Consider the following 19,210-nt stretch of genomic DNA (forward strand, 5'->3'; position numbering starts at 1 on the left):
TTATGGAATAGACGCTTGAATTTTTTCAATATTTCCAGTTCTTTATTTTTAATACTATCATAAATAAAGTAAAAAAATATTCATTAGAAAAAAGTTAATGACAGATAGTGGGTTGACATTGGAGTGTAATTAGGTAAATCTAAGACTTCGTAAAATATTTATATATATGTAAGTGTGAATGTATTGCAACGAATTGCAATGAACAATATCGACAGCAGTATTTTTAAGAGCCGTAACTGAGATATTTGCGTTATTTTTCGTGTACGATGCAACGAGTTATTGAGAAGTGGGAAAGTGACATCATCTCTAATTACATCGATAATTATTTCAACAGTGTAGAAATCTCAACGAATTTCAAAGAAAATTCGGATCCATGGAAAAGTGCAACAAAATCGCGAATTTTCGCCTTTGAAAATTCCAAGTAATCGGTATGTGAGCTATTATTTTATATATAGAAAAACTATAAAATGATCAAAGAAAGTAACACTTCTTCTTAATTGCGTTTTATTTAATACGTTAATATCTTTTCAATCAATATATATTATAATCTATTTTTTTATCGTTATAAATAATGTCATTCTTAGAAATAGTATTATTTCATATGTTAGGTTAGAAATTACTATTTCTGTAGTGACGTTCTTAGCTGCGCTTTATTAGCAAGTTTTTTGCCTGCATTTTGAGAGTTATTTTACGATAAATTATTTGGTAAGTCGATTAGAATAATTAATAAAAATCAATATTTTTTCGAATAAACGCAAGCAAAAAATTCATTTCGTCTTACGTGTAGACGAAAGAATTCTTGGACAAATTTTTAATTATTTGCGCCATTACCAGAGGTCGCTGTATGTAACACGAATGTATCGTTACCGTGTGAATAATCCATGAAATGTAGTAAAGCAGTGAATTGACATATTGGATATCGTTTTATAGGAGGTTAGAGGATCGTTTCGTTCTAATTAAAGGTAACAAAGAAATATATATTAAATAAAAATATTGTAGAATAAACGAAATTAACTACTATAACAAATTTTGCTTTATATGCTTAAAGAATAATTGCATGAAAATATTTATTGATGAATAGTTTGATTAGTGTGAACATGTTATATCTTTAAGCATATATAATATTAAATAAAAACAGTAAATTAATCATTATTTAGTAGTGAATTTAAGTAATTTTCATGTTTCTCTTTATTGAAACTATTAGCATAATATAAATTGTTATAAATGATATCATACGCGTTTTTCTTTGTTACTACAATTTATTTAGACAAATAATATAAATTGTTTCTTCCGATTCATTTTATATACGATATTTATATTGCCTTGACTTTTTAACATAGATATTGAAACCAAAATGGGTGTACTTGGAAGAAATACAGAAGCAATGGAAGTAGAAGTTACAACCACTGATACTCAAAATGGGGAAGGCGATTCAGGAGATAAGAAGGATAGTGATCTTCTTACTATTCACGATATTCGAGAGCATACACGTCAAATTGAAAAAGCTGTACAAAATAAGGAACCACGTTTTATTTTGCGTGCTTTACGTACTTTACCAAACACTCGTCGTAAATTAAATCCTATTGTATTAAGAGGCGTTATTGGTGGATTTTATACAAAGTCTGCAGCAGAACGCGAAGCGCTTTTAGCTTGGGTAGATGAACCAATGGAAGTAGATGAGACTCAAGCAGCTATACAAAGGTTTAAAAGTTCTTCTGCTACTTTGCTGCCTGAAATTGATGCTTATATTCACCTACTTGTACTTGTGAGATTAATAGATACTAGAAAGTATGATGATGCAGTACAGTGCTCTGAAGCACTTATGCAAAAAATTGTAATGCAAAATCGAAGGACTATAGATTTAATAGCTGCTAAGTGTTATTTTTATCATTCGCGTGCTTATGAATTAACTAATCAACTCTTTAAAATAAGAGGTTTCTTACATCTTCGATTACGTACAGCTACTTTGCGCAATGATTTTGAAGGCCAAGCTGTCCTTATTAATTGTTTATTACGAAATTATCTCCATTATAATTTGTATGATCAAGCAGATAAGCTTGTACTTAAATCAACTTTTCCCGAATCCGCAAGTAATAATGAATGGGCACGATTCCTATATTATTTGGGTAGAATTAAAGCTGCAAGATTGGAATATTCTGCAGCTCATAAATATCTAGTTCAAGCAATGCGTAAAGCACCACAGACTACTGCAATTGGTTTTAGGCAAACTGTGCAAAAGTTGGCAGTTACGGTAGAGCTTTTATTGGGAGATATACCTGAGAGACAAATATTTAGGCAGGCTGCTTTGCGTCGTGCTTTGGCTCCGTATTTTCAGTTGACACAAGCCGTTCGTTTAGGAAATTTACAAAGATTTGGAGAGGTGTTAGAAAATTTTGGTCCACAATTTAGAACAGACCATACTTTTACATTGATCTTAAGATTGAGGCATAATGTTATTAAAACTGCTATTCGTTCTATTGGACTTTCATATTCGCGAATCTCACCGGCCGATATCGCACGCAAACTTGGTTTGGATTCTGGCGTTGACGCTGAATTTATAGTAGCAAAAGCTATACGTGATGGAGTAATAGAGGCTACATTGGATCCAGAAAATGGTTATATGCGTAGTAAAGAGACTACTGATATTTATTGTACTAGAGAACCACTATTAGCATTTCATCAAAGAATAACATTTTGTTTAGACTTACATAATCAAAGTGTCAAAGCTATGCGTTATCCACCCAAATCTTATGGGAAAGATCTTGAATCTGCGGAAGAACGGAGAGAGAGGGAACAACAAGATTTAGAATTAGCAAAAGAAATGGCAGAAGAAGATGATGATGGATTTCCTTGAATTTATTCATCATTATTAACAATATACTTTCATTGTATTGTTCAATCAATTTGGCATATAAAACAATTTACAGTTACATTATAATAGCTTAATACATTTTTGGACTATCATGAAATGTAATTATTTTCACATGTTAGTCTTTATTTCCCTTGTCATATGTCTTATAATCAGATCATTTTTATCACTTGTGTAACTTATTAAATCACAAGTTTAAGTTAACTAAAAGATTAAGATACTATGAAATAAAAACATAAAAAGAAATTCATCATCAATATTTGAGCATGATAAATTAATATTCATAGCATAATTATATAAAGTGTATGACACAATGTATTCTTATTTCAAAATATACTGTTTATTAACAAAGATTACATTACGTTTCATGATACGTTTTTCATTAATGGATTATTAAATATCTTTCTGTAAAATTATGCATTTAGTTTATAATCGTTAAATATTTATAGTATAATTTAGTAGATAAAATTCGAACGTATAATTTATTTTTTTAATACATTTGATTGTAATAGATTTTAGATTAACCTAGAAATAAATCGATTATTCATACATAAGAAAATCACAATATAAAAGTAAACAAAGTCAACCTTCGATTGTTTATATCGTTGTGTTTAGTATCAGCTTACTGTTCATTGTCTCGTAGTAAGTTCTCGAGTAAGCATCGCATTAGCTACGTTAGTTACGAAAGAGCATTAATTAATCTGACTTTATTAAAAATCGAATATTTTTGGTTGAAAATAAATCAATAGATGAAAGATAATCTATTGATTATTATTCATAACAATTTTTATCGAGCAATTGGTATTGCTTACGATGTAAATTTTTTCATATTATTGTAGTACGACGTAAGCGCTACTAAGGTAATCGTTGTTATTTTTTATCTCATTTTAATATTCTTAATAATTTTACAGCTTCGAATATGCGTTTAATATTTAATTTCGATATATTATTGATACAATTTTTTATAGGTTAACTTTGATTAGCTTTATATAGTTCGTCGATGATATAGGAAGCGACATTAGCCAGCTGAGTAAAATTTCGTCGGTAATTAATCCAAACAATAAAAAAAATGTCTATGTAATATTGTTTAGATATTTTATAATAGTTATTCTACTATAGTTAATAATTAAAAAAACAATTAGAATATATATTACGTATTCGAAATATTTTTATATATCTTTTACCGACAGTAAGAATATCAAAGTAAGACGAAAAAAAAATTCGATACAAAAACTGTGCATAGATGGCACCTCTTGTATTCGTTCACCTATTGGAATGTTTTAATTTTTGTATTGCGTAGTACAAGAATTAGGGACTAGATGTAATTGTGAAGATACGTAGTTAATCTTTTGTTTCGAACGATGTATACATACGCTCTCGAAGAATGGACGCTCGGATACTAAAAGGGAATATTTATATTTATATATGTATATTCATGCAGAGTACGTATAAAATTACATATTATTTCACACTCAATACGGGATATATTGAAAAGTTGATTATTATTAAATTATATCATGTTCTGTAATTTATCAAAAGAAACTTTAATACTTTAACCTCTTATAACATTCGAACGTTTTTATAATTTTATCACTGCAACTAAAAATATATGGCGTGTAAGAAAATATTTCTAAGAGAAGTTTAAAATAAATTACGTTATTTTGTTAATCAATCGAGCATCAATCGAAGTTTTTCGTTCATGGAAAAGAAACGTGCTGGAACGTAAGGACTAAGAAAAATCGATTAATACCGATCGAAAAGGTAGACAACAAACAATTTAACAAGAAAATTAGACGCATATTTTTGTATGTCGAGTTTAGTAAAGTTTCCGATGATTGATGAAGTATCTGTTAAGAATGTCTCAATCGATGATCAGGTTCTACTGTGCTTCATTATAAACAGCTACAGTGAGTCGACTCAACTCGGCTTTATCTCGAATCTAGAGGGTTAGCCTTGTTAGCAAGCTGAACTATGGACTATTACATTTATCGAAGTCGATCCACCGAAATCGAAAAATGACGTACGGGCAGGCAGTGATGGATACTTTCGAAGGAAGGACCTCACACTGTCGAAGATCGAACCGAAATCTTGTCTGGTACCGATCGCGAAGAGATAAAAGAGGTATGATATTTAATTAGGTGCCTTATTAAAAACGAATTTCAATGTCATGATAATGTCTCAAAGTTATTTAATATTTGATTTAATTGTGTATGTTAGAGAGCAAGTATTTACGTCTTGAATTCATAAAATTTTCGAATGAGAGTTAAGTTATTCATGGGTAAATTACTCGTTTCTAATATTAATTAAAATTTCTGAAAAGAGTGTTACAAAATATACTTTTAGTAAAGATTTTTTTTTAAGAAAGTGTATATTCGTGTATATTTACCTCGAAAATATAGCTTAGTATTTTAACAATACTAACAAGCTCGTTGTAAACTATTCATATATTTGTTATTTATAGGTATTTATGTGAAAAATAAAAGAAAAATGGCGGATCGTCGAAGAATCGGTCATACGATCGCGCGAGCTCGAGAGTCCAGAATAAGGTATGTCAGAGGGCAAGGTGGGGATCTACGAGAAGACTCGCGAGAGGGTTGGGGAAGGGGTAGAAGCGGGACCGAGATAAAGTCAGAATTATGATAGTCTCCGTTTAAGACAATTAAGGTAGAACCGGTTCACAACACGTGTTACAAGCGAGGCCCTCCCCGTATCTCCTCTTTGGGCTCATAACCCGGCGTCATGTCTTCTAACTAGGCCCCGCTTAAGCTACCCTCGACGACAGTAAAAATATTGACTCGCACAACGAGTCTTTGTAAGTGGAATGTAAGGACATTGTCTTTGCCGGACGTACGTTGTATCATGGTTTAAGTTTTGTCCGTTTTTCCTTGCATTTTATCACTTAGCCATATAGACAATATTTTATCGTTGGAGTTTTGCACGAGATGAGAAGATAGGGACGATGCCAGTTCGTCGATGTCATTTGTTACGGCTGTATCAGATTGTGGTGTATGCGCGACACGTATGCATATATGTATATATGTATTGTAAATACGTATATGCTCTCACAGAAGACGCTCATAGCTTTGCCCAAAAGTCACTGTCTATTGGTGATGCACCTTTTTCCCCTAGGTCTCTTTCTCTTACTCTTTTAGGGATGATCGATACAGAAGAGTGCTTAGTTACAACGAGCTTGTACGCATAAGTACATCATTATTGTTAGATTTTTGCTGAAGGATTCTTAATTGATGAATATCCTTTGATGAGAACCACTGTTACATTGAGATTTCTATTAACTACTTCGATTGTATGGTTTTATTATTCGCGATTTCGTTATGACTACTTGTAATCACGTTTATACAAAGTGTGTTAGATTTAAAGTAGGTGTGTGTGTGTGTGTGTGTGTGTATATATATTTTGACGTTTAATTTTCTTATTTTATTATTCTTATTATAAAGTAAATATTATAAAATGTATGATTCATGTCCTAATGGAAATAATACAGTGACAGTGTGGATGCATCTCATATCGTGTGAGGCAAGGAACGTTTAGAAAAAGTCAAAACATTTCTACCAGAGTAGCCCTTAGTTCCCAACGATGATTCATTATTTTTCTTTCATATTATACTCTTCTGGAATTCGTCTCGTCACGTGTTTAGTATATAACCGTCCAATTTTTCGAGATCATTGCTACTATAAAAATATTTCGATGTTATCCAAATTTTCCTTTACTTTTTACTTCATTGTATACATAACTATTATTCCTTATTATATATTTATACTTAAAAATAATTGGATTTCTCGGTTCTGTTGTAAAAACAGTAGATAAACGACAGGACGTTTTGACATCTTAATTTGTAAGTAAGTACTTACGTTTCATTGTCCGACAGGTGAACGGTTAAGACAAATCGTTCGGTTACGCTATCAAGCATTAAATTCATTTATCCTTTTATTCTCCGATCTTATCGATGCTTTCTCAATGGTGGCACGTCGTAATCAAAGTCTGGATTCGACAAACAGAGTATAATCGCATAGTCCTGCGGGTTTCGAACTTAAAACTTGATCACGATTTCTTTGACATGTAAGTGGCATGTTCTCGTGTCAAATGTGATCAAGTGTGTTCAATAATTACGGAGTAAATATCTATAAAAACAAGTGAACGTAAATGAGTAATAATATATTTGGTAAATAACATATTCATAGATATTAGTCATTCAAATTGTATCAAGGATTTCGTTCGATATATAATAATTTTTAACAGATCTTTTACATAATAACAGAATAAATATAAAAGTAATCAAACGTAACGAGTAATAATTACAATTTTTTAAGAATAACAGGATAAATGAAATTATGTTAATAATTCAGACGTTAATAATCCAATCTTCTTTTCAAATTCAATTGTTCAATAAACCTTGAATTTTTTATGTCAGGACAACAGGGTTTACGTAGGCGTTTTCAACACGTAACGTCTAGGAGCTTACGACGATTAGGTACCTATTTATTTTTTTTTATTCTTTTTTTTTTTCTTTTCTTCGGCACGCGAAGACGTAAAGCACGTAATAACGAAGAGAATCATCGAGATAGGAACGAACGAATATAGTTGGCTTTCACGATGAACGTTGAAACTCGTGGCAACGCCATCAATGGTACATCTACCGGCCATTCCGCTTCTCCATTGCAGGTAATTCACTCTAGCACGCATAATATCTTGGTTCTGAGTTGGCCAAGAGGTCGACTTTAGTTCCACGCTTTTTCTTGGATCATCAGGGATCATCCACATTCACAGACGTTGAATTCTCTTCTTGAAATCTCTTCTTGAATTCTCTTCTTGAAATCTCTTCTTGAATTCTCTTCTTGAAATCTCTTCTTGAATTTTCTCTTACAGGAGGAAAAAGAGAGAGAGAGAGAGAAAGAGAGAAAGAAAGTAATTTTATAGAAGCGAAGCACAGCACGTAAGAAAGACATAAAATCGAATGAGATCTCGTATCAATTGTATAAGCAATACCGGAATACTCTGATCGTTACGAGAAAGTTATTCCATTCGAAATTCTGGAATCGGTGTAATATTGAGATGCTATACATGCTGCTTGAAATTATTTTTCCTAGTGATTTGCATTCATCTTTTATCTCATTGAATACAGGGTAGTACATTTATACATATAAAAATATTTAAGTGGTACATTTTGTTTTTTCTTCTTTATAAATGAATGAGAAAGAGATTCTTCCAAATAATTGACTTTTTTTTTGTTACTATACTTATCGTTCGTAATACTATAATTTTTCTTTGAATTTATTATACATTTAAATGTTCAATCCTGTAGGTATGTAAGTCATTTTTGAGGGAGTTGATTTTTGAGAATATTTATTTGACGTTTAATTAATGATCTTTCTCTTTCTCTCTCTCTCTCTCTCTCTCTCTAAAGTCTATTTCTCGATAAATTATTATAACGATGTAATGATAATAATAACGTCACGTTTGTTTTCCTCAGAGCTCACGGTTGTCCTTCCAAAGGGGGATAAGTAGAGCCTCTTCATCGACCTCTAATTTATCATCGCCCCCGAAACGTTTAGCTAAATTGTGCGGCCCATAAAACACGCGTTTTTCCCAAGCGTCGAGTGCTACAGGCGTATAATTAATAGCACACCTTACGAAGAACTTTTATCGGTTCTTGACGGCCGCGTTTACGACATAAAGAAAACAATCTTGTAAATCTTTCGAACGGATTTTATTTTAGTCAATTCTTTTTTTTTTTTTTTCATATATTTATTACAAGAAATGAAATGTCTTTACCAGAATAATTTAAAAGAAAGAAAGAAAAAAAAGCAAATAAATTCTTTCTTCCTTTATGCAATTTTTATTACGTAACATTGTAGAATTAAAAAGAATTTTACGAATGAGAGTCGAATCAGTGGCGTTTGACGTTAAATGTAGCAAAAAGCGAGGAACAATGATGGCAAAGTAGAAATGAAGGCAAACGTAGATATGTCGGCCCGCCCCATTTGCTTCGGACCATTGGAAGATGTGGGAGCAGTTTGTTTAGACGTAGGTCTAATGTATGGACAACCTATAATCATCGTAGAAAGAATGGAAGGCAGGATCGAATATATATCATGGAAAAGGAAACAAAATCGGACGAAACGAGGTGTACCATCGTCTATAGTCCTTAATTTTTCAAGCGATGGTGGCATCAGTTCGAAGACATTTCGTGCCGAAAGGTTTGTTAGTGTTACAGAATAATATTGCATAGATATATATATTTATGTATATTTTTTTTTATTAACAATCCAGATTTTTTAATGTGATTTTTGATAAACGAAAAAATCAGGTACACATTCTTTAAAAATTAAACAAAATTTGCTATTACTAATTATGATGTATTACAATATATCATGCAAATGTTAGGAGTTTACTTAGATCGTTAGCTGTTTTTTTTTTTTCATATTTTAAATTACGAAATAATAGTACCATCTATGTGGATAACATCAATACATTCATAGACTACATGTTTATACATAGAATTCGCGTTCGAGCGAACTAAATTCGCAGACTCGGCGAATTCTGCTTTCGGCTACTTTGTAGTTTTGCCTACCTGGAGTTTACGAAACGATCGGACTATTCATTAATGGCCTGCTATTAGAGCTCCGTGTATGATTACGTGCCATTCCTTTTAATAGCCGGTTCTACGGCTCACTTTTATTTCGATCTAATCTTCTTCCTTTCTGGATGCTCGAGGATCCTGACGTTTAGAGCCTCTATTAACTCTCGACTTCGTCCTTCGTCAAGAGGTTTCGTGACAGCTCGTGAGTTACGTTTAACGATACTCTCTCGTGATTGATTTGAAAGTATTTTTTCACAGGAATATATCCTTCTGGATGGTCACGTGATACTTCCTCGATTGTTCGAAATGGTAGATTTCAGGATATTATACAGATATATTTAGATTTATTATAATTTCTATAGAAATTGTTTGCAGTTGATTACAAGAATTCAGAAATGTTTTAAACTCGAAGCTTCAGATTTTTTCACGGGATGAATTCAAAGCAGTTTTCGAAGTTTTCGAATTTTTACATGCGAATAAGTTAAATGTAGATATATATTTGTCAATTTCTATGGGGAATCTCTCGTAGAACTAATTTCTTCTTCCCGATCTTAAGAAACGTAGGAAGATTCAGGATAGAAGCTGCGTCCCTGGCAATCGATGAAACTGCGTGCTGTTCGTAATCCGGAGTAACTATTAATTTATTCCCTACCGACAGAATCCTAAGTATGGTGTAAACGTGCTCCGAGTTATAAGGTCCGCTATGTACGAGGGGCGATCGGCCGATACGATAGCGAAAGAAAGAAAGAAAGAAAGAAAGAAAGAAAGAAAGAGAGAGAGAGAGAGAGAGAGAGAGAGAAATATAAAGAGAACGAAGCACCGCGAGTGGCAAAATGAAAGAGAGAAAGATCGAAAGAGAAAAGGCGAATAGTCGGTGGTTGAGCGATGGATGTAAGGTAAGACAGAAAGAGCAAGAGCAAGAGAGAGAGAGAGAGAGAGAGAAAGAGAGTGGTGAAGTGAAGTGAGGGGAAAAAAAGGGACAAGTAGAGGAGGTACATCGAGTAGTGTGTTGTATACGTTGATTGCAGGGTACCGCACGGTGTTTGCTTTATAAATCGTGCCCTGATCCATGAGAATGAGACAAGAAGATGAGGGAAATGAAGAAGGAGGAGGAGCTGGTAAAGAGAGAGAGAGAGAGGGAGGAGATGGGGTAGAAAAATTCGTATCTGATTCTAAGAAGCAAGCTGCTCTCCTTGTCGTTGTTTTCTCTTCGTATCATTCTTTTTGGGCTATTAAATAAGAAGGAACTCAAAGATAGCTTATTTGACTTGATGCGATTAGAAATTGGCAGGTATCTATACTTTTCAAATTTCGCGGCAACTCGAGTCTCGAGAGAAATCTGATGCCATAATACTTTCAATGCGTGAACAACGCGGGAAAATTTAAAAGATCGCAATAGATAAGTTATAAAAGCTTTTGTCGTCTCGATCGTTATCTAGGTGAACTCGATGATCGACTTTTAGATCGTAAGGAAGAATATATCTGATGAAATTTAAAGTCAGTGGATGTGGTATGGAACGTATGTATGTATATACCGATCTCCGATGGTCGAAGATATAAAATTGATACTACCTCATAAAGATATCATTTTCCTTAGCATCGTACGCTCGGTTGCTTGACTTTACGAGGTGATTTGCGTATGCGAATCAAACTTTATCGGTCTATCTAGCGTCAGTGTAGGTCTTTCTTGGTTGACTGCCACTGGTCCTCGTGGTACCGCCCCCTTGTTTGAGAAATCAAGAGACGAGGCATGCCTCTACGACATGCTTCTTTCTCTCTCTCTCTCTCTCTCTCTCTCTCTTTCTTTCTCTTTCTTCATCTCACGTCTCACGTTGAGGCAGTTCTCTCCCTTCTTCAACCTCACTCATCTTTTCTTTTTCGTTCACCTTCACGAAGCTCCAGAGAAGCCGATCGAGCCGATCCGCTCGAGCCCTTTTCTCTCTCTTTCTCTCTCTCTTTCTCTCTCTCTCTCTCTCTTTCTTGTTTCTTCCCCTTCTTGTTTTCTCTTCTCGTCCCTTCGATGGAAGGTGGTGCTGGTTCGCGAAGTGGCTAGTAGTTAGCACTCCATTACACATGGTTACCTGTCATCAGAGCACGGGAGCCACGCGATTTGCTCCCCGAGTTCGAGTTCTGGGCCCCATGGGTATTCATGGCGCGTAAGTAACGCGTTTCGCGAACACCATGACCCCGAAGTAGATAGGTATATACGAAAACGGCAGACGTGACCATCGAAGCACCGATCGATTATAATCGCTCGTGAATATCATCTTGCTTTTCTCGAGATTCTAAAGAAGAGAGAAAAAGAGAGAAAGAGAGAGAGAGAGAGAGAGAGAGAAAGAGATTGTAAGGGAGCCATCGAGATGTACGTGATTTCTTGCCTGACGATTTCAGATTTTTATCGTAGTTGAACGATTACGTAAAGTGGAATGATCTTGAGAATGAGCGAGGAAAATCTTGAGATAAGTGAACTTTCTTATTTTGTGTTTTTTTCTTTTTTTCTTTTTTTCCAATCGATATTATAGTCCAGGACTGGCATCGGACTTCGTAAATAAAAAAATGTGGACGTTTATATGGAGCAGACTATATAATTATTCATGGTAGTAAACAATATAATCTTTATACCGTTTCTTATAAAATACAAATTATGTTAATCGATTGTTAAATTTCTTTTCATAGTTGAACAAACGTTTACAAATACTTATACGACGATGTAACTATTCGATATCCTCATAACAAAATAATGAATTTTATAATATTTATAAAAAATATTTTAGTTACTTGAGGAAACAAGTTACATTAGTTTTTGTTACTTATTTTTTAACATACGTCCTTTTTTGTATATATGTAAGTACTACATATGTGTATATCATACAGATATTTTTTTTGGTGATAATCACGTATTAAAATTTCAGCCCAATGACCTTAGTCAGAGAGGTCTCTGACCGATGGCAGAAGACGGCGACGATGATCGACGGTTTCACGATCGCTCGCCCACCTCGAGCTTCCGTCTTCTTCCCAAGTTGCCGCGGCAACCCATCATCGTCGTTCACGATCGGTATTCCTCCATGGAAAAAAATTTGAGTGCGAACACGGCCGATCAATTTGCCCTAAAGAGCCGTTAATTTTCGGTCGATGCACTTCTACTCTTGGTTACTCGTTTGAAAATCATATTGACGATCTGTGAGAGAGTGAGTATGAGAAAGAAGGAGATAAAAAGAAAAATGAGAAAAAAATCAGAGAGAGAGAGAGAGAGAGAGAGAGAGAGAGAGAGAGAGAGAGAGAGAGAGAGAGAGAGAGAAAGATCAGAGGAGGTCCTTGGCTGTATAAGGCAGGGGCTGGTCCTCTTTAATGAGCCATAATGGTCCAGCAAGTATGCGTAATCGTCGATGATGGCCAGGAGCACGATCAGTTCGCATTTTCCTTTAGGCACCTCCTGTTTCGTATAGGTATTCCTTGTAAGTAGGCATGTACTTATATATAAAGATACAGGTATAAATACACTTATAAAGATATACCTACGAGTCTGTGTAAGAGTATAAATATTTTCAAGTAATTTAAAAAAATTAATCGCGCTTGCCGAGCTTCGACACTTTTCATTTTAAATTCTCAAGAGGCTCGATTTTTTGAAAAGATTTTTCTCGATCTCTTCACGGTTCATTTTCGAGAGAGAGAGAGAGAGAGAGAGAGAAATACACACATACACATACATATATATATATATATATATAGAAAGAGAGTAAAATGAATGCTCTTGCGACGATCACGAAGCGCCTCCTCGTTTGTCCTGAGCTCGTTTAAACTTTACGTACCGCGTGCAAATCCGTGCCACGAGCTCGTTTATGTTGGCCCTTCCTTCACCTCTCTTTTTCTTTCTCTCTCTCTCTCTCTCTTTACCTGACCGTCGGTGTTCGGTTTAGCGAATCAATTTAATCGGGCCGTCGGTCGTTCCAAGAAAATCATCGCCAGTGACCGGTTATTTAAGATACGGAGATCGCGAATAGTCAGTGGTTCTCATCTTCTAATTCGTTAGAATCTTTCTCTTTATCTTTCAGGCGGTCATAATAAAACAGCAAAGATTATATCCGTATGCAGAATCAAAGATAATTGCTATTTAATAATATCTTTATTCTATTCTATTTTCTTCTTATTTGTTTAAATATTTTCTTAATCTAATTCTTTACTTTTTCTTTTTATATTATTGTATACACACATATTTCTATTCAATTTTATGCCATCACCATTATACATTTTGGATGTCAAAAGATCCCTGCAAGTCGTCGTAACCGTTTATAATTTTTTTTTGTTCAAATGTATAGCTAGGTATATTCTACTTGAAACGAAGAAAAGAAGGAGAAAAAGATGAAAGGACCGTCCAGTTTTCTTCGACACTAGGCTTTGGTCCTTTCTCAACGGGACACCAAAATGGTCTTGTGCTTCCATTATATCGGCATTACAAACTTATTATAATTGTAACGCCGTAATCGATACGCACCGTAGCGAACTCTCCCAGCATTCATTGTGAGAACAATATATAGGTACATATATGTCACCTATAGCAAGAAAGGGGAGTTTCGAGAGCACAAAAACCTTTCTCGTTTTTCGAGCCACGACGATTGTTCGTTGATCGGCGAATAAACGGGCTGATTAAGTGCCACGCCACTTTGTGCGTAATTCGATCTATGCTCTGGCGAACACTTTTCAATTTGTCGCGGTATTATAATCGAATGCTAAAAAAACTATATGTTCTCTATACGATCTTATCTACCATTTTGAATTTAATTGAACGTTAGTTACAGTTGTATAGTTTTTACTTTTCTTTTTTTCGAGTTTATGTTCTTGTATTTTGGTACCTATTGTTTGTCAAAGATACAACAAAGATATCGACGAAAGATAGTACGCGACATTATTTTGTAATTAGTTATTATTGTTTCTTAATGATATCATGTGATAAAAATCTCAGGGTTAACGTGAAGTATAATCGTCAATGTTAGGATAATTAACTGTATAAAAAATGTTATCGTGTATAATATTATAAAATATTTATACAAGTGGATATATAAGAAAATTGAAAGCATAGTGTGCGAAACGAAAGAGGAATTGGTAAGGGGAGTAAAATTTTCAAGAAAACGTCAGAAAGATTCACGTTTCGTTTTCAATCGTCGTACCGTCGCGAAGCTTCGACTTAAAATCGACGCGTGGCGCAAACAAACGGTCTCGTTAATCCGTGCCTCGAGCGTGAACATACTCTCTCGATCGATCAGAAATCCTTTGGTAAAAAAGTATCGAAAAATGTACGACTGTGGTTGAACAATGCATCCCCCTATTTCAATTTCAATGGTCTTTCTGTTGAAACTTTTTTGTGTTCGAACTCAACGACATTATTCAGAAAAAATGATTGCCAGTCGATTAGTCACGCGAAACGTTGAAATGGTGTTGAGAAATGGTGAGGGTAGGACTGACTTGTTCTTTCGATAACATACAAAATACACGATTCACCCTCTTTTATTCGTCAACCGTTTATGCGAAAAGTGGCGAAGCCAAATGTGATCTCGAATAAAATGAAACTGTATAGGAAACGTTTTTGAGATGTATTGAAAGACAAGAAAAGAAAGAGAAAGAGAGAGAGAGAGAGACGGATGGATAGATAGAAAGGAGAGATGGGGCAAGAAACAGAAGAAAAGAGAGAGGGAAGATACGAGAAGAAGTAAAGGAAGAAGCCGTTGAAAGAAGAAAATAAAAGGAAAGAAAAGAGAATGAAACGGGCGTGCTCGCTGCTCGCGCATTGGTGCAGCGTCGCGCGCGATGTGTACACAGTCGCCATGTTGAACATCCCCTCTTCGAGTACACACGTGGCCGAGGGCACCTACACACCTGCTCTCTCACTCGTTCGAGAGAGACGGTGTCGATGCCGGCGAGGCAGCCTCCTCGGTAGGGCGAGAAAGCAAACTTCAGCAGCTCCGCCATGTGGGCTGGTTTCTTGCATGGAAAGGGTAGGGCTCGTTCGCGTGCGAACGAGGGAAGGGGGAGAGAAGCCGAGCCTCCATCGAGTCCAAATGAAGGCCGCGACACCTTCGGGGAATTAGATTAAGAAAAACGTCATATGTTTTACGTGTGTATCATGAAATCGAGTATACTGCTGAGAGTAGATGATATCAGCTTTGAGCGAATTAGTATTTTTTTAATTTTCTTTTAATCCAATCTACATATATGATGATGTGATAAGAAATATATTTTAGATCATGACCAAGTATACGCATTAATATCTATGTTATACGATGAATGGAAAAAAAAGGACTATTCTATCTTTTATTCTATTTCATTGAAAACAAATCTCGTTTCGATGATGTATACGTATTAGTTTAACAAATTTTATTACTTATAAGTGATATTGGTGATCCATCAGTTTCTTCTTACTTGTGATAATTAATATGAATCTTACGAGATAATATTAAACGTAGCTATGCGCTTAGTTGATCGTTATCTATGTATCACTTTAATGCTCGCATCCGTTCTGTCGTAACGCCTTGTTATTGATCTGAACTTTTGAAAGCTTAGGTTGGTAAGACACATAAGTGTAATACGTACATATACCTAGACACAGTTAGTCGAGTCGATTTCTAAGATATTACGGTAGGTTCGATAAATATTGTGACAGAACAAGCGACAGTATAGACGTCTTAATTATATAATTACACCGATCGAATTACGGGCTTCGTATCTTTCCACCGTTACGTTCTTGATAATTATTACCGATTTGCTTCGAGCACTGATATGTCCGCCAATTACGTATAGGTATATCTACTATACCTACTCGATCTGGAATTTCAGCAGCGGTAAATGCTTTTAATGCGAGATAAGTAAAAAGGAAAAAAAACATAAGAGTAATTTTTTCAGAGACAAGTAATTCGCAAAGGCCAATTTACAATATGTCCGAGTGTTAATAAGCCACCAAACGACAGCCTGTCTCGATCAGTTCTGTAACGTGAAAATTTGATATAATTTAAGCCTTGCGCAAGTAACACAATTCATTAGCCACTTATTGAAACTTCGGTAAAAAAATCTTTATGAAATTAGCCTTTGCAAAAGGGTTTCATAAGTGGTCGTCCTCGAAATCTTTTTATACAAATCCTTGGACTGCCAGCGTGTTTCGAAGTATTCAGAATGCGATTCTTAAGTACATCCCAAAGGAATTTGGCTTAAACGTGTCTTCTTATTCCATTCTCTGCAGGTAGTATAAAAGAAAAGGAAAATGAAGAGAAAAAGATGGAAAGAGAGATAGAAAGAGATAGAGAGAAAAACGTGCGATATCGTTCATCTCGTTGTTGAGAGAGAAAAAAAAAGTGGAATAGGAGAAAAAGGATAAAGAAATGGAAGCCAACTGCAAGAGAAGAGAAAGCATAGAGTAAGAGTAAGAGTAAGAGTAAAAGAGAGAGAGAAAGAAAGAGAGAGAGAGAGAGAGAGAGAGAGAGAGAGAAGGAGGCAGACGTATTAATTAAACGGCTCATTTTCATCGTAGGACAAAAACGCGAGTTTAACGCCCATCGTCGACTAAATGCGTTGCCCCACTCGTTGCAGCATCCACGTAGCGGGCGAGAAATCGAGGTAGCTTTAGTCCGAACATTCAGGAACAGACCAATCACGTTATAGTAGGGATACGCCTCAACATCGGCCTCGGTACCACGTAGAAACGCCCATTCGTGGTCGTTGCTCTCCCCCACTAAGTCTTGGAGTCAGGAACAAGTGAAAAAGTGGGGATACGCGTTAACTTGCTTCTCGTTCCCCCACCACCGAGCGGGAGCGCCTCGTTTAGCCTGTAATTTGCTCAAACACTAGCAAGCTCTCGTGCCAGAAGCATCATCCGTCAGAGAGCGCGTAGAGAAAGAAAGAGAGAAAGAGAGTAGTAACGACGGTTTACACGCGACTTTCAAACAAGTAAAATGTTGACGTCCTCGTCGAGACCTACCAAGTGATCGTTCTATTAATAATAAAAAACGCTCGACGAGGACAACGAGTCGGCGCGCTCGTGCGCGCCCCAATCGTGACAGTGTGTAGTGACAGACCTCGATCGTTTAGTGTGTCGTGGCGTGGTTAAACGACAAAGGAAGAAAAAACGAGAGAAAAAAGGAAGGAGGACGCGACTTTAGTGTGATTACGATTTCAGTGTGCGACGCGCAGTGTTCGGACGATGTGCTTCAGAGATGATTGGGAGATTTTGAAGGTGAGCCGTTAGGCCTCGAGGCAAGATTTGCCTAGGATTTTACAAAAGAGAGGATTCGCTCCGAGTTTCTTTTTCTTTCTCTTTCTCTCTCTCTCTCTCTCTCTCTCTCTCTCTCTCTCTACCTACCTCTTACCCTTCCTCCCCTTCTTTCCCTTTCTCTCTATCTATCTTTTTATTTCTCAGTCTTTCTATCTCTCAATTTCCATTTCGCGAGTGTTTACGAGTCTCGGACGAGGTTCGATCACGCGCGTTTCGAGTCGAAGGGATGCAGCGAACCTGATTCCGACGATCCACTTGGAGCGAGCAGGAGGTAGTTTTCGTTAGGTCGTTGCCAAAGTGGGGAATCCTTCGGTGAGGCGTACGATAATCGTACGATGATGCCGCTCGCGCCGACGCCAATCGTTCCGGTGCCCTCGAAGCCAAAGATCGGCTTCAGCATCGACTCGATCGTCGGTGGCGGAGGTGGTGGAGGTGGCGGTGGTGCCGGTACTGGCGGCGGTGCTGGCGTACAGGCTGGCCGAGTCATCGAGGATCGGATCACTGGGAAAGATCGTTTGGAGCCTCGAGTCGAGATCGAGCGAGATGACGGTAGTCCGATGGAGCTCGTCGAGGCTTCCTCATCGCCAAAGTCACGTCGTATCGCGACGAGATCACCCGGTGCTCATTCCGAAGGTTCCGATCGACCTGTCTCTCGTAGTTCCTCCGTCGAGTCGTACACGAATAATCCGCGAAGGACACCGTCCCACGCGACCACCGGCAATAATAACAATCATCACCATCATCATCACCACCACCATCACGCGAATCATCACGGACATCACCATCATCATCATCATCATCATCTCGGTGGCAGCAATCAGTTGGATTTTGGTAAGAGTACCGTTCTCAGTCACAGCGGTGGCTCAACTCCGAACGACAGTCCGAGTCCACCTCATAGGATAGCCGGACACGGTGATTCACCTGTAGGATCTCATCCTCAACCACCTCCCGGTGTCGTGAGGCCAAGTCCAAACTACCTGGCACCACCGCCCGGTGCCGTTACGGCTGCAGCAGCCGTCGCAGCCGAACAGTTAAAGTCTCTTTATGGTATACCACCTGGACACGGACCGACGGCACCTCAGACCGGCCAGAACGAATATCATACGCAACAGCTCGCGCTAGCTGCTAACCTTGCTGCCGCCCAGCATTTCCAAGCGGCAAATCTCGCGGTTGCTCTTCAAGCGCATCATGGTGCCTCTCCACACGCACCACCTCATGGACCTTACCCGCACGGTGCCGCACCAGCTGGACCACATCCTCCGCCTCATACTCATCAACCAGCGAGAGACAGTTATCCTCTTTATCCGTGGCTACTCTCTAGGCATGGCAGAATCTTCCCTCACAGATTTGCAGCTGGTAAGTTTATCTTCTCTCTCATTATCTCGTTCCTAAATGAAATCAATGACGCTTCTTGATACACAATAACGATATATAAATATAATCGAGCAACGCTCCGAGCAATTACGTAAATGTTTCGTCACTTAGA

General features: G+C 36.8%; 2 protein-coding genes across 6 annotated transcripts in view; both read left to right on the forward strand.

The window, feature by feature from the left end:
• The first annotated feature begins 63 nt into the window (after positions 1-63).
• On the forward strand, positions 64-2,930 carry LOC127065962 (probable 26S proteasome non-ATPase regulatory subunit 3). Its single transcript, XM_050999043.1, has 2 exons — positions 64-428; positions 1,341-2,930. Exon 2 carries the CDS (start codon positions 1,355-1,357, stop codon positions 2,852-2,854), a length of 1,500 nt encoding a protein of 499 aa, XP_050855000.1. The 5' UTR covers positions 64-428; positions 1,341-1,354; the 3' UTR covers positions 2,855-2,930.
• Positions 2,931-3,086: 156 nt separating this feature from the next.
• The window catches only part of LOC127065963 (homeotic protein empty spiracles-like), a 39,106-nt gene continuing 22,982 nt past the window's right edge, over positions 3,087-19,210 (forward strand). For all 5 annotated transcript variants that reach the window (XM_050999044.1, XM_050999047.1, XM_050999046.1 and 2 more), the window contains exons 1-3: positions 3,087-4,990; positions 5,331-5,415; positions 12,380-19,080. In XM_050999044.1, coding sequence (XP_050855001.1) covers positions 18,060-19,080 — 1,021 coding nt within the window. In that variant the 5' untranslated portion in view covers positions 3,087-4,990; positions 5,331-5,415; positions 12,380-18,059. The remainder of the gene's footprint in view (positions 4,991-5,330; positions 5,416-12,379; positions 19,081-19,210) is intronic.

This window comes from Vespula vulgaris, chromosome 8 (assembly GCF_905475345.1).
Source record: "Vespula vulgaris chromosome 8, iyVesVulg1.1, whole genome shotgun sequence".
In the NCBI taxonomy this organism is placed as follows: Eukaryota; Metazoa; Arthropoda; class Insecta; order Hymenoptera; family Vespidae; genus Vespula; species Vespula vulgaris.